The sequence below is a fragment of the Bubalus bubalis genome, chromosome 6, assembly GCF_019923935.1.
Source record: "Bubalus bubalis isolate 160015118507 breed Murrah chromosome 6, NDDB_SH_1, whole genome shotgun sequence".
In the NCBI taxonomy this organism is placed as follows: Eukaryota; Metazoa; Chordata; class Mammalia; order Artiodactyla; family Bovidae; genus Bubalus; species Bubalus bubalis.
The window spans coordinates 15154529-15169788 of record NC_059162.1 but is presented as its reverse complement, the minus strand read 5'-3'; the positions used below and the strand labels follow the sequence as shown (position 1 = coordinate 15169788).

Below are 15260 nucleotides of genomic sequence, written 5' to 3'. Positions count from 1 at the left end.
GTGTGAAGTCATATGCTCAAGCAAGAGAATACGTTTCATGCGTTAGCTAAGAGGACTTCTGATAGGTTTTCAAATTATCAACAACAAAATCTGTAGACTGTGATTGCTTTTATCACCTGTTATTTCTATTCCTTCCAATTTCTGACACCTCAAATACATTTAAATGGATCCTTACCCACATCCAGAAAAACCTGCAAAATGCAGTAAGTCAACCTAAACAGTATTAAGCCCTTAACAGTCACATATATGTATTCTAGGATGTCAACTAAGTCCATAGATGAAAAACCAGTTTCCCAGGAAGGTCTAACAATGCCCAATGACAAGTTAAATAAGAAATTAGGAGACTGCTTGATCTCACTCTAATTCTGCAAGTTTTCAAAGCTAGAAAGGGGTATCATATTAATGAGTAAGTAGCTTAACATCTTTTGATACTTGATTCATTATTTCATAAACTTCTACTTGTTTGTTTAACCTTATGTTGCCTCTCACAATGGACGTCTAGGAAACTAATGACCATTCTGGCCATCTTTTCAGAGTAATCAAGTAGAAATAGGCACTCTTGCTCTTAATTTCACATAAAATGAGTGTTCTGAGCTCTGCGACACAAAGAGCTATTTAACAGGTAAAAGAATGGCAATCTGTTTCTCAACCATCTTATTTTTGTCTCTATGTCTTGACTAGTTATTACTTTCTAGGTTTTCTTAGTTAGGAATGTATTATTCCTAATATTATAATATCAAAAGATTCTTTCAACCCTGGCAATTTTACTAAGCGTCAAGAATATGCCACAACTCAGTCCAAGAACATCTCTTCTCTATTTGCACTCACTATCCAGGTAATCTCATGAAGTCCCATGGCTGTAAATAAGCATTTCTACACTGATCAACTCCCAAATTTACACTTATCCCAACCTCAAGATTTATATATCCAACTGCCTACTCAATGTATCTCCACTGGTAACATTTAATAGATAACTCAAAGTCAATATATCCAAACCAAACTCTTAACATCTGCACTCCTGTAACTTGCTTCTGCCAGTGTTTCTCGTCTCAGTAAATGGCACCCAGCTGTCAAGGCCATCTTTGGAGTCATTCTTGACTTACTCTTTTACTCAGACCACACATCCAATACAGGTTATCATCACTACTATCTTCAAAATATATCTTAAACCCGTCTTCTTGATCACACTTTAGGTTCAACTCCAAACCATCTCTTGACTCAAATACTGTAACTGCCATATAACTTGCCACTCTTGCATCGCTCTTGCCTTTCAAAGTGTACATATTAGATCAAGTCATCTCCCCACTCAAAACCTTTCAATAGCTTCCAATCAAATTCAGAATAAAACCTAAACACTTAGTCAAGTCTTAAAAGTCCCTACATTATCTAGGCCCTGGCTACCTCCTTCTCCTTATTTTTTATTATTCCTCCCCACATTGTTCACTCTGTTCTATCTCACTCCTATTTCTTAAACACACCAAACACACTACTGCCTCAGCACTTATGCCTCAGACAGATTCATGGGGTCCTTCGTATCATTCAGATTTCTGTTCAAACACTATTAGCTCAACGGACTTCTCTAAACTACCCAACATTCACCCTCTTACCTTGTTTACATTTCTCTTACAACACTTATCACAAAATGCCATAACATCACACCTACTTATACAATTATCTTACTACTCACTATAAAGTGAGCACCATGAGGGCGGTGATTTTTGACTATCATTCACTGCTGTAACCCCTGGGCTTAAGTATGTGCTAAGTTGCTTCAGTCACGTCCAACTCTGTGCAACCCTACAGCCAGGCTCCTCTATCCATGGATTCTCCAGGCAAGGATACTAGAATGGGGGCTTAATACAGTATTGGCATAAAGTTTAGTCCTCTCTTGGTACCTGCAGGTGGCTGGTTGCAAGACCCCTCACAGATACCAAAACACAAGGGATACTCAACTCCCTTATATAAAATGGGACAGTATTTGCATATAACCTAAGCATGTTCTCCTCTGCACTTTAAAACATCTCTAGATTACTTACAATACATTCACAATACAATGTGAATGCTATATAAATAGCTATAAATACTACAATATAATCACTATACAAATAGCTGATGGTATGAGGCAAATTCATGTTTGCTTTTTGGAACTTTCTGGAATTTCTTTTCCCCCAAATATTGCTGATCTGTGATTGGTTAAAACTGCAGATGCAGAACCCATGAATACAGAGGGCCAAATGTATACAATCAATACTTGTTGAATGCATTCTGTTGGAAGGCACAGGAAGCAGAAAGCTGTTTTTTATTTGACTCTAAGCAGAGGACTTGACTAACTGCCCAACAGACTCCCTGTATAAAACATAGGAGACAATAAAGATTCCTCAAAAGTTAGGAGATTTTTTTTTCCTAGAATTGATTTGCTCTGGCATAAACTATCACATCCCAAGACATTTCTTCAGAAATCTCTATTCTACCTTAAGAACAAGTTTTGCTTGAACCACATGTAATATGATGGTAGCAATATGTTACATCAATACTGAAAAATTATGTCCTAGAAAATGAAAAGAAAAATGCCCAAGAGCCTTATTTGTTTGTCACTGAATCCTAGTGCCTGGCACATAATAATCACTCAATGACTACATGTTGGTCTTTTTTCTCAACCAAAAGAGGTGGTTTAATAAAACAGATGGGTTCTGCTTTAGAAGACTACAAAGCTTTAGAAGACTTTTATTCCTAAAAAATAAAAGGAAATACTGATAAGCTCTAAAAGGAGAACTGTCATAACTAAAGCCAACACTGTACAAAGACAAGGCTCTTCACCCCAAAATATTCACACAATAATATATATTCTTGTTCACTTTAGAAACAAATCCTTGAAGAAGGTAAGATGAAGCCAAGCAGGAGACTTTCCTGGTGGTCCAGTGGTTAAGACTCCATGCTCCCAACGCAGGGGGCCTGGGTTCCATCCCTGGTCAGGGAACTATTAATAAATCCCACATGCCGCAACTAAAGATTCTGCATGCCGCAACTAAAAAAAAAAAAAAAAAAAAAAGATCCCGCATGCCACAACTAAAGATCCTGCATGCCACAATGAAGATGGAACATTTCGCATGCCAAAACCAAGATACAAGGCAGCCAAATAAATAAAGCCAAATGCAAAAGCCTAGCCTGAAATCAATACAAAAGTAGAGTTCACATGTGAGGAAAATAAGATAAACCAAGAATTAGGAAAAAATATGTATACATGTAAATAAGTTGTTTATATATACACTTTCACAAATGTATTTTTCATATTCTTACCTCCTATAGAAAATACGTATAAGGAAAGTCATTTGTTTTCCTCAAAACATTTCTTTTCAGGAAATGAAGAAGAGAAATTAACAGCAAATGTGTATTTTGCACCTGCTATATGACATAAATCATGCTAAGCATTTACACATATTATCTCATAAAATCCTCCAACAAACTTTAGCAGTAAGTATTATTACCATTTTGAGGTTCCCTGGTGGCTCAGGGGTCAAGAATCTAAGTGCAATGCAGGAGACATGGGTTCAGTCCCTGGATTGGGAAGATCCCCTGGAGAAGGAAATACCCACTCCAGTATTCTGCCTGGGAACTCCGTTGGACAGAGGAGCCCGGGGGGCTACTGTCCATGGGGACAAAAAAGAATCAGACACGACTTAGCGACTAAACAACAACAATTCTCATAATTTTACAGTCAAGGAAACCAAAGACCATAATTATTTTGTGAAAAGTTACAAATAAGTTTTTTGTCAGCACCGCGCGGCTGCAGCATTTTAGTTCCCTGACCAGGGATGCAACCCACGCCACCTGCAGTGGAAGCACACAGTCTGAATCACTGGACTATAGGGAAATCCCTCAATCTGATTTTAAGAGTCCCCAATCTTAATCACTACTTGAGATTTTCAACAAATGAAGGAGAAATATACCAGTGTGGAGACTGGCAGATTTGTTTATTATTATGAAAAGCAATTATTTATTATTTTACTTGGCTGGATACCTGTTATAGACAAGGCTTGAATAACTAAAATGCTGGAGGAATGGGGTATATTGTAGTAAAAATTTTCTAAATCAAAAAGAGAAAAACCAATATACATATATATTTTAACACATATACAATATACCATATATATTGCTATATACAATTTTGTATATTACCATATATATACAGAATCTAGAAAACCGGTACTGGAACCTATTAACAGGGCAAGAATAGAGGCGCAGACATAGAGAATTGTGGACACCGAGGGTGAAAGAAGGGATGATGAACTGAACAGTAGTATTAACAGTAGTATTAACATATCCACTACCATGTGTAAAGCAGAGAGCTAGCAGGAAGCTGCCTTTTAACACAGGGAACTCAGCTTCGTGTTCTCTGATGTCCCAGAGGGGTGGGATGAGGACGTGGGAGGGAGGTTCAAGAGGGAAGGGATATATGTATACATATGGCTGATTCATGTTCCTGTTTAACAGAATATTGTAAAGCAATTATATTCCAATAAAAAAAAATTCTAACTAAAACAGAATCATTTTCTTGATTTTAATCTTTGTTAAAATTACCTTGAACTGTAACAATACACTATTTTCTCTAAGTAGAGTATATTGAACATAGTTTCATCTTTATTTTTTTTATGGATCTCTAAGCACAAAGGCCAATCTTATATAGTACTGAAGTCACTGGAAATCACAGGAGAATGGTAGAAAGTACTACACTGATTCAAATTACAGTCTCCTGAACTCATTCTGTTGTTATATTCACTTCATATCCTTGCAGATGATCTTTCTCTACCTAGAATGCCCTCACTATACCCTTCTGAATAACTCATATTTATCCTTTAAAACATGTCTCTTCCCACTGGTCAGAAGCCATCCCTAGCCTTTCCTCTCTCCCCCAAGACTTAAAAATGCTCTCTACCTTGGAGAAAGAAATGTATTACATCATATGATACATTTGTTAACATGATGTTTCTCTTACTCGATTCACAACTCTCTTCAAAGAAAAACCAAACCAAAAAAAAAAAAAAAAAATCCTAGTTTTTTTCCCAACACCTAAGCACAGAAATCGGAGAAGGCAATGGCAACTCACTCCAGTACTCTCGCCTGGAAAATCTCACGGATGGAGGAGCCTGGTAGGCTGCAGCCCATGGGGTCGCTAAGAGTTGGACACCACTGAGTGATTCACTTTCACTTTTCACTTTCATGCATTGGAGAAGGAAATGGCAACCCACTCCAGTGTTCTTGCCTGGAGAATCCCATGGACGGGGGTGCCTGGTGGGCTGCCGTCTATGGGGTCGCACAGAGTCGGACACGACTGAAGCGACTTAGCAACAGCAGCAGCAAGCACAGAAATAGGAATGAAGTACTGGAAAAAATGTTGATTGGCTGAATGAAGAATAACTACTCAGAAAAAATTAAACTCTGATCTTGTTCTACATTTGAGAGTTTCTTCCCCCTTAAACACACACAGAAAAATAAAATTAACTTAAACCTCTAACTAATTTCAGTTTCAAGGTGATTCCTCTTCTTTCTTCTTGAGTCTGCATCTTTATATGCTTCTGCATCTAAATAACTTTCCAACCTGTGTTATCATTTAGTTATCAGTTGTATACATAGAATCTCTACTTATTTGAAATTCTTATCTCCCTATCTTTGTATCCTCAAATATACATATATAAAACACTGTTCATCCAATAATGATTATACATGATTAATTCACTTCCCCATTTTCTCAAATGTCAGAATTGGCAGTTTTTCTTTCAAAGACAATCTTTTAAGTTTTCTCCATTAAATCCCATTAGGCTTCACGTTAGTCCTTAAACTCTAGGGCTTTCATTTTCATCAATGCTGAATTTAAGAAACTTTTATCATACGGAATGTCTCCATCACATTCTCAATGTCATTTACACCAAGAAGCCATGATATAGCTACTTTATAATTGGACAGTGTCCACTTGTGATCTTAGGACAAATAAAACTGAATGAGAGGAGTGGTTTGTATCAAGTGTGGAAAAGGTAGGGAAAAAAATGTAAAACAAGAAGTGTAAGTCAAAGATTTATGATTTATTTACTGTAGAATTAGAAGATAAGTTAACCAAACCTTCATTAATGATGGAATTCATGTTCATCTTGTCAGCCTTTTCTGGAAAAAAAGGATATACGCCTATATTGTACTTAACTAGCAATCACTTCAAATCTCTAGTCTCCAGGAATATTTACCTTCTTTTTCTATCCTATTGAAGAAAGTAGGGAAAACCACTAGACCATTCAGGTATGACCTAAATCAAATCCCTTATGATTATACAGCGGAAGTGAGAAATAGATTTAAGGGCCTAGATCTGATAGATAGAGTACCTGATGAACTATGGAATGAGGTTTGCAACACTGTACAGGAGACAGGGATCAAGACCATTCCCATGGAAAAGAAATGCAAAAAAGCAAAATGGCTGTCTGGGGAGGCCTTACAAATAGCTGCGAAAAGAAGAGAAGCAAAAAGCAAAGGAGAAAAGGAAAGATATAAACATCTAAATGCAGAGTTCCAAAGAACAGCAAGAAAAGATAAGAAAGCCTTCTTCAGCGATCAATGCAAAGAAATAGAGGAAAACAACAGAATGGGAAAGACTAGGGATCTCTTCAAGAAAATCAGAGATACCAAAGGAACATTTCATGCAAAGATGGGCTCGATAAAGGACAGAAATGGTATGGACCTAAGAAGCAGAAGATATTAAGAAGAGATGGCAAGAATACACAGAAGAACTGTATAAAAAAGATCTTCACAACCCAGATAATCACGATGGTGTGATCACTGACCTAGAGCCAGGCATCCTGGAATGTGAAGTCAAGTGGGCCTTAGAAAGCTTCACTACGAACAAAGCTAGTGGAGGTGATGGAATTCCAGTTGAGCTATTCCAAATCCTGAAAGATGATGCTGTGAAAGTGCTGCACTCAATATGCCAGCAAATTTGGAAAACTCAGCAGTGGCCACAGGACTGGAAAACGTCAGTTTTCATTCCAATCCCAAAGAAAGGCAATGCCAAAGAAGGCTCAAACTACCGCACAACTGCACTCATCTCACACGCTAGTAAAGTAATGCTCAAAATTCTCCAAGCCAGGCTTCAGCAATAGGTGAACCGTGAACTTACTGATGTTCAAGCTGGTTTTCGAAAAGGCAGAGGAACCAGAGATCAAATTGCCAACATCCGCTGGATCATGGAAAAAGCAAGAGAGTTCCAGAAAAACATCTATTTCTGCTTTATTGACTATGCCAAAGCCTTTGACTGTGTGGATCACAATAAACTGTGGAAAATTCTGAAAGAGATGGGAATACAGACCACCTGATCTGCCTCTTGAGAAATTTGTATGCAGGTCAGGAAGCAACAGTTAGAACTGGACATGGAACAACAGACTGGTTCCAAATAGGAAAGGGGTTCGTCAAGGCTGTATATTGTCACCCTGTTTATTTAACTTATATGCAGAGTACCTCATGAGAAATGCTGGACTGGAAGAAACACAAGCTGGAATCAAGATGGCCAGGAGAACTATCAATAACCTCAGATACGCAGATGACACCACCCTTATGGCAGAAAGTGAAGAGGAACTCAAAAGCCTCTTGATGAAAGTGAAAGTGGAGAGTGAAAAAGTTGGCTTAAAGCTCACCATTCAGAAAACGAAGATCATGGCATCCGGTCCCATCACTTCATGGGAAATAGATGGGGAAACAGTGGAAACAGTGTCAGACTTTATTTTTCTGGGCTCCACAATCACCACAGATGGTGACTGCAGCCATGAAATTAAAAGACGCTTACTCCTTGGAAGGAAAGTTATGACCAACCTAGATAGCATATTCAAAAGCAGAGACATTACTTTGCCAACAAAGGTTCGTCTAGTCAAGGCTATGGTTTTTCCTGTGGTCATGTATGGATGTGAGAGTTGGACTGTGAAGAAGGCTGAGCACCGAAGAATTGATGCTTTTGAACTGTGGTGCTGGAGAAGACTCTTGAGAGTCCCTTGGACTGCAAGGAGATCCAACCAGTCCATTCTGAAGGAGATCAGCCCTGGGATTTCTTTGGAAGGAATGATGCTAAAGCTGAAACTCCAGTACTTTGGCCACCTCATGCGAAGAGCTGACTCACTGGAAAAGACTCTGATGCTGGGAGGGATTGGGGGCAGGAGGAGAAGGGGACGACAGAGGATGAGATGGCTGGATGGCATCACCAACTCGATGGACATGAGTCTGAGTGAACTCCAGGAGTTGGTGATGGACAGGGAGGCCTGGCGTGCTGCAATTCATGGGGTCGCAAAGAGTCGGACACGACTGAGCGGCTGATCTGATCTGATCTATCCTATTTCTACTCATCATGCTCTGTAGCATGGTTTATTTTTAGCAGTTTAAGCAATGACATGTATTTTCAAATGTCCACAAAAGGAATTTCAAAACTCAAAACAAGGTGTATTTCATTCTCTTTAAAAAGCATGTTGATTTTAGACCAGTTTCAGCTCCTGTTCAACATCATCAGTATTATCTGATTTCTTTGTGATAACTGGGTCCAGTGTTCTTTGGAAGGACTGATGCTAAAGCTGAAACTCCAATACTTTGGCCACCTCATGCGAAGAGTTGACTCATTGGAAAAGACCCTGATGCTGGGAGGGATTGGGGCAGGAGGAAAAGGGGACGACAGAGGATGAGATGGCTGGATGGCATCACCAACTCGATGGACATGAGTTTGGGTGAACTCCAGGAGTTGGTGATGGACAGGGAGGCCTGGTGTGCTGCGATTCATGGGGTCGCAAAGAGTCGGACACGACTGAGCGACTGAACTGAACTGAAAAGGATCTAGAAAATGTTTTTAACAATTTGTCACTATGACTAAAAAAAAAAAAAAAAATGAAAAAACTAAGAGACATTACTTCTCACTGTGTGTTTGAAAAAAAAGCTGATACACTTTTCTAGGAAACACATGAACCAACTGCATTTTACAACGCAAACATCTAAAGGCAATTAAGTAAAGTTCTATTCAGTTCATTTCTTTTTATGTTGCAGAGGAATCCCTATTGACAGGTAATACAGATTGTAAGTATTCGGTATGAAAAGTTTAGACAGTTTATTTAAAAAATTATATAAACCTAACTAAAGGAAAATAATTCCCCATTTAAAAGTGAAAATAATGTATACACTGTATTTATGGATCAAATGATATAATATTTGAAATAAACAAAGGGAGGATGAAGAGAGGCTAGTTGATAGGGATATAGTGTGATAACTGGGTTTGGATAACTTTTGAAGCTGGATGTTGAATACATGAGAACTTTGTTATTTATTTCATTGCTCTCCAGGTTAGAAATTTTCCACACTTCAAGAAAGGAACAAAATTAAATGGAAAAAATATATAAACTCTTGTCATCAATTTGCAAATGCCTGACAGCAAATGATTAGAAACTATGGAAAGCAAAAACAATTAATGCTAAAAATAAAATTTTATATATTCTTCAAACATTAAAAAAAGTTAGATGTTCAATGAAGGAAATATAACTCTGAAATAGCAATAAGATTATCAGCTAAATTTCATTACTGCTTGAAGCCATAATTTATTATGTTGTGTTGACATCACACTGCCACCAACACCCCCAGTCACTAAGAAAGTGATTTCTAAAATATGAAATGACAGTTATTAACTCAGATAACAAATCATAAGCATGAAACCTAACCTTTCCAAATGAAAGAATATAAACCAAATAAATTACAAGTAGTTTAAAGATAGACATTAAGAAAAAAAAAGACTAGCAATATAGCTTAAAAACTACTTTCATTTCCCTGTCTCATGATAGCCAGGGTTAAGCTAGCTCATGCTTCTGGAAAGGCTGGCACAAAATAGACCTCACAGTGGATTACAAACTAAGGTAATATAAGGGAATATATTATCTTTAAGAAACTCAAATCAACATGCATACCTGAAAAAACAATATGAAATTATTTATTGCAGACTCACTACCTATACACACGGTAAAACTTTCCCACCATGTGCAGGCAGATTATTTTAGGCAGGACTGAATGTGTCCAAATTCTTTATTCATAAGGAATGGAAGACTTAGAATAAAACCTCAAGTGGTACTGCTGACACTATAAAGACACAGCACTGAGCAAGACAGGGAAGTTATGCTTCATATCTTAGAATACAACCCAGGAACAGGACATGAAAATCACTCTATTCTTGATCCTTTAAGAGCCTGTGTATTTTCCATAATTATTGCAATAGTTGTTTTTTTAAATTGTGAAGTATCTCATACATAGAGGAGACTATATACATATGTTATCCATATGCAAAGATACAGACACACTACACACACACACATATAAATGATGTTACTTTTTTTTAAATGTAGGAACCTACTAAGTTAAAAATTAGAGAAAATAAACTTTTCACAAATTTACATGACTTCTTACCCAGAGGACATGACAAGAGAGACAATCAGACCAATTTTCTCAAGACCTTTCCATTATCTGACTGAATCCTGTAATCTGTACCATTAAAATGCCTTTCTGAGTTTCTTTTCTTTAAAAAATTCAGTAATTATTTTTAATTTTCAGTACTAGATTCAGGGGTAGTCTTTCAAATCACCCCAGTATTTTCTAGATACATGTCTATCCAAAAATGACATTAAGACCTTTTTATGTAAACCCACTACAGAAATACATCCAAAACAAGATAAAAAATGCTACCAACATTTACATCCTTTTCAAGGCAGAGATCCTTCATCTCAAAACATCAAATGATACCAAAACACATTTTTTAAGCTGCAAAGTTGCATACAGAATGTGAAGACTTCGTAACTTCCTAAGAATAACAGCAAAACCTCTGAGGCAATTAAGTCATGAAATCTCAACTTCTAGAAATATGCTTCCTTCCACCTTGTCCTTTTAAAGGCTCCCACTAACATGCAATTCATAACTTCAACTGAATTAGAATAGCTTCAAGGACAAAGGCCATATATTATTCATCTTTGTGTCCCCTGCATAAAAACAACTCAATAACATTTATAAATTCCAAGAAATGAGCTTCAAAACTCCTCAGTCCCAATGCAAAACTAGAAAGCAATTATATCACATTCTCTGATCACCTAATTAGAATCATGTTTTAACACTGCAGAAATTAATCTGCAAAGAATAGAAAATAAACAGAATAAAAAAGATCTTAAAGTTCCCCTTACTGTCAGCATGCTCACTGTCAAAAAATCTTTCATCTTAAACTCTTACCAACATCTCCACTCCCAAACAAAACCATTTTTAAAAAAAGACTTTTAAATGAGACTTAAATATAAGTTAGCTCTACTTCATTAGAATTTAAGTTTCTAAAAATTGTATGCATAATTTGTGTGACTGTGCTCATGCCCAACATTTTCTACAGTGAGTTTTTTCATCACATTCTCAGAAGAATAAGTGGACCCCCAAAAAACTTCTAAGAACCACTAATCCAGCAAATCAAAAACACTATTTTCCAGAGAAATACAGTTAAGTTGCCTTAATTTAAGTATACTTCTCTCATGTTCAGAGAAGGGGATCCTTACTACAAAATTAGTCTTTCGAAGAATTTCTTCAGCACAGCCAAAAAGTTCCAATATTCACAGGCACATATACTGACAATTCCAGATCCCAAAAAGAGTTTACTGGAAAATGCCAAAAGAAAATGCAAAAGGCAGCACACTCTTCCACAAACTGGGCACCCTATTAGATGCTTAAATACACTTGTATCCTTCCACAGTAAAACGTCTGGAAGATCTAAATTCCCTCCAAACTGAGTATATTTTTGAGGAATGTTTTCTAGTTTCAACTCCACACTGACCTGTCTGCCTCACTCGACTCAATATGTATCACTGTCTCAGTATTTACCACTGTCAAGACAAATGTACCCGAGCTGCTTCAACAGCGTCACCCTGATTATTCTCACCCCAAAGCAGGGACCATTTATTGAGTAGTTACTCAGTGAATATTTGTTGAATGAATGAAAGATGATCCTTTCTCCCTTAAAGTTAAGCTGTCAGCCCCCACCCTGCTTCTATGTTACCAGTTAAATATCCCTCCCTCAAATACACAAACTCAAGTGTTAGAAACGCTCTGCTTCCTCCATAAACAAAAAGTAATGTCCTCAGGGAATACCCATCTCTCACAGGCCAACCTGGCAAAGACAACCTATGTTCTGTCTGACACAACTGATCTCTACCAAATACCATTCAATATGCCCCTATCTTTCCAATAGACTCAGATTTGTCTGACAAAGATCTCCTGAGATGTCATGATATGATGACTATACTACTGGACTAGGAGTCAAAAGTATCTGTTGTATCCCAAGTTTGTCACCAACTTAACATATGACCTTGAAAAAATGATGTCTTTATGCCTCAATTTCCTATTTTGTAAAATGGGAGGAAACAGTCATCCCACCATTTCCACAGATTTATGACTACAAACAAACCGAAAGAGCATTTTGAACAATATAAAAGCTTTATTCTATTACAAAGTGTTAATACAAACTCAGGTCAACAAAAACCCCATCCATTCTTGATACACTCACAGTACACTGTTCAAGTAAAGATGTTCTGGGCCTTCACATCTGAACAATTCACTCTATTCTGAGCAACAAACTATTCTTAAGAATAGCTAACTATGATAAGTTTCTCCTATTCCTGACCCCACCACTTACACGCTATATTTCCAAAATACTGCCATGACTTCTCTTTACAAGTAAGTATTAAGGCAATCCCAAACCCTAAAATATACAAACATATCAACCAGCAAGGAACATCCCAAGCTTTATTTTAAAAATAAGCTAGTATAAGGGGGAACTCCATTACACTTGTAAAAATACAAGCAAACTCTTCCGGAACACTTTCCTTCCTTGTATACGCACACAAACACAGCCGCTATACACCAACAGACCATCTGTCTTCTAGACCAAAAACATGTCTTTCAATGCCCAAAGCAACGAGCAACATTTATTAAACTTGCGAAACTGAGATCATCCTCTCGTCCCTACATACACTTCAGCATGTCAGAGACACCACAGATCTGACCGTACGGAAAATCTTCCCTCCTGCCACTTTTATGCCTTAAACGAAACAAACAGGACTATGGGGGATGCTCCAATCCCTCCTCCACAAGACACAAACTAACCTGTCAGGGGCACCGCGGACTCCGCCTCCACTCGCGTACTTTCCCGCCCCCTCCCCCAGGCAGAAGCCCGCCTGTCAGGGACACCCCTTCACCCCCGCCGGGAGGGACTTCCCGGCGAGCTCAGGATCCCCTGCCCTCCCCTCCCCTCCCCCATCCTTACCGCCGCTCTCCCGGAGGTCCAGGTCCGGGAGATGACAGTAGCTCCCAGGAAGCCAGGGGCTGAGTCGCGGAGGAAGTACTTAGGCCCAGAGGCCTCCCCAGACGGTTCTACTCACCGTGTCAGAGGCCGAGGCCGAGGGAGATGAGAGTGCAGGGAAGTGGGGAAGAGGGGGCGGCCGCCACCAGGCTCCTCCGCTTCCCTTGGTCCACAGCGGATCCCTCCCGCTTGTCAGGAGGCGGCCAGCGGGTGAGCGGACTGGCGGAAATGCGAGAGAGGAGAGGGGAAAGGCGTGGGGCTAAGCGGGGGAAACTGAGGGGAGGCGGGTCCCGCAACCGAGACGGGGATCTTCTCCCCCTCCGCAAAGCGAACCCAAAATGGCGGCGGGAGCGGCGGCGGCAGAGCGGCGGCGGCGGCAGCTCCTTGGGAGGGAGGGAGCGAAGGGCGCCTCGTGCCCCCCCACCTCCCACTCCTCCCTCCTCGCGTTTTCCCCCTTCGTCCTCCCCCCTCACCCGACTCGGGCGGCGGAGCGCGCACGCCCGCCCGCACGCGCCAGAGAGTATCTGGGCTTGTCGCTCGCTGCTCCCACCAACCACCGCCTTCGGCCGCCTTGCGCGCCCGCCAGCCAGTACGCACTCCCTCTGGGGCGCCTTGTGGCACAGTCCTCCCCTTCCCCTCGGCCCCTGTCAAGCCAGCTCTGGCGCGGGCCCTCACGCGTACCTTCAGCAGCGCGAGCCTAAGCCTCCTCCTCCACCTCCTCTCCTCTCCTCCCCCCCTTCCCCGCCCCCACTGCCACCAACCGCCGCCACGGCCGCCGCGGCCTCCTCCTCCTCCGGCCCCCCCGACATACCCTCCACCCCTCACGCGTGCGCCTCCCACAATCCCCCCCGCTGGACTGTTCCATTCCCGTCGGCTGTAGAAGCGGGGGAGAAGACGACAGGCGAAGCGGGCAGAGCTTGCCGTTAGGACACGAATTACCGCGAGCGACGGAGAGAAACCTGTGGCTATTTACCTCGCGGGCCGCGGCGCCCTGGCGCCGCAGCTTCCTTTTCTGGCCGCGGCGAGCGGGTCGGGGGCGGCATAGCGCCCCTCCGCTGGCGGGTGGTTGGAGGCCGCGGCGGCTGCGCATTGAGCAGCTTCCTGCCTTACGACCCGAGCTTGCTTCTCCGCTGCGGGACGCGCGGCGTGGAGACAGCGCTTGACAGTGTCTGCCGTTTGCCGGGCGGGGAGAGCTAGTTTGTGACTCGGTGAGGAAATGGACCGGCACGGGGGTTATACCCATGAGGGAAAGGAGCGGGACTCTGAATCTCCATGAGGTAGGGAGTGAGACCGGTAGGGCCGGCGACCCTCCTTAGGGGGCTTCCCTTTGGGCTCTGTGTTGCGGACCTAGGACCCAGGAAAGGACGCACTCAATGATCGGCTTTTTCTTTTTTTTTAAACCCAGCTTAAATTTCTCGAGTTTCACACTACTGTTTATATGCAGTGATGTTTTTTGTGCATTTTTACGCATTCCTCGTGGGTGGATGATGAATGGATGATATATTTTCAACCTCATTAGGCAGCCTGGTTAGGGAATAAAGATACCATATATATCAAATTCAGGTCTGGACTCCATCTGCCGTGTCTTATGTGTCCTTCAGAAAGTTATTTTTCTTAGTTGTCAACAAGAAACGAAAAATTGAACATAGCAATTAGTGAGCCCCTAATCTGCCTTCAGGGCTGATGTGCGATGAAATAATACGTGTAGAGTCAAATTAACTCCTAGGTACAGGGAAAGTGCAGTGTTACGTTATTGTTCACGGTGATGTTGATAAGGTTTGTGGATGTAATTGGTAGTTTGTGTCCTGTTCTTCCAAATCGTTAATAAAACAATGCAAATCTAGGTCTATCAGATTTCCATAGTTACTGATACTTGTGTCTCAAA

At 40.7% G+C, this 15260-nt stretch overlaps 2 protein-coding genes across 10 annotated transcripts in view; one reads left to right on the top strand and one right to left on the bottom strand.

The window, feature by feature from the left end:
• ASH1L (ASH1 like histone lysine methyltransferase) overlaps positions 1–14448 on the bottom strand; it is a 206186-nt gene extending 191738 nt beyond the window's left edge. For 3 of the 7 annotated variants that reach the window (XM_025289366.3, XM_044944262.2, XM_044944264.2), the window contains exon 1: positions 13455–13586. Coding sequence is in view for 1 of the 7 variants with exons in the window: in XM_044944263.2 (XP_044800198.2) it covers positions 13455–13594; positions 14349–14418 (210 nt within the window). In the remaining 6 variants the exon portion in view is untranslated. The other 4 variants (XM_044944263.2, XM_025289369.3, XM_025289367.3 and 1 more) reach the window with 4 other exon arrangements.
• The window catches only part of DAP3 (death associated protein 3), a 43825-nt gene continuing 42022 nt past the window's right edge, over positions 13458–15260 (top strand). The window contains exon 1 of one of the 3 annotated variants that reach the window (XM_006052029.4): positions 13458–13585. Coding sequence is in view for 1 of the 3 variants with exons in the window: in XM_006052027.4 (XP_006052089.1) it covers positions 14648–14652 (5 nt within the window). In the remaining 2 variants the exon portion in view is untranslated. Of the gene's footprint in view, positions 13586–14441; positions 14653–15260 lie in introns of those variants that run through there. The other 2 variants (XM_006052028.4, XM_006052027.4) reach the window with 2 other exon arrangements.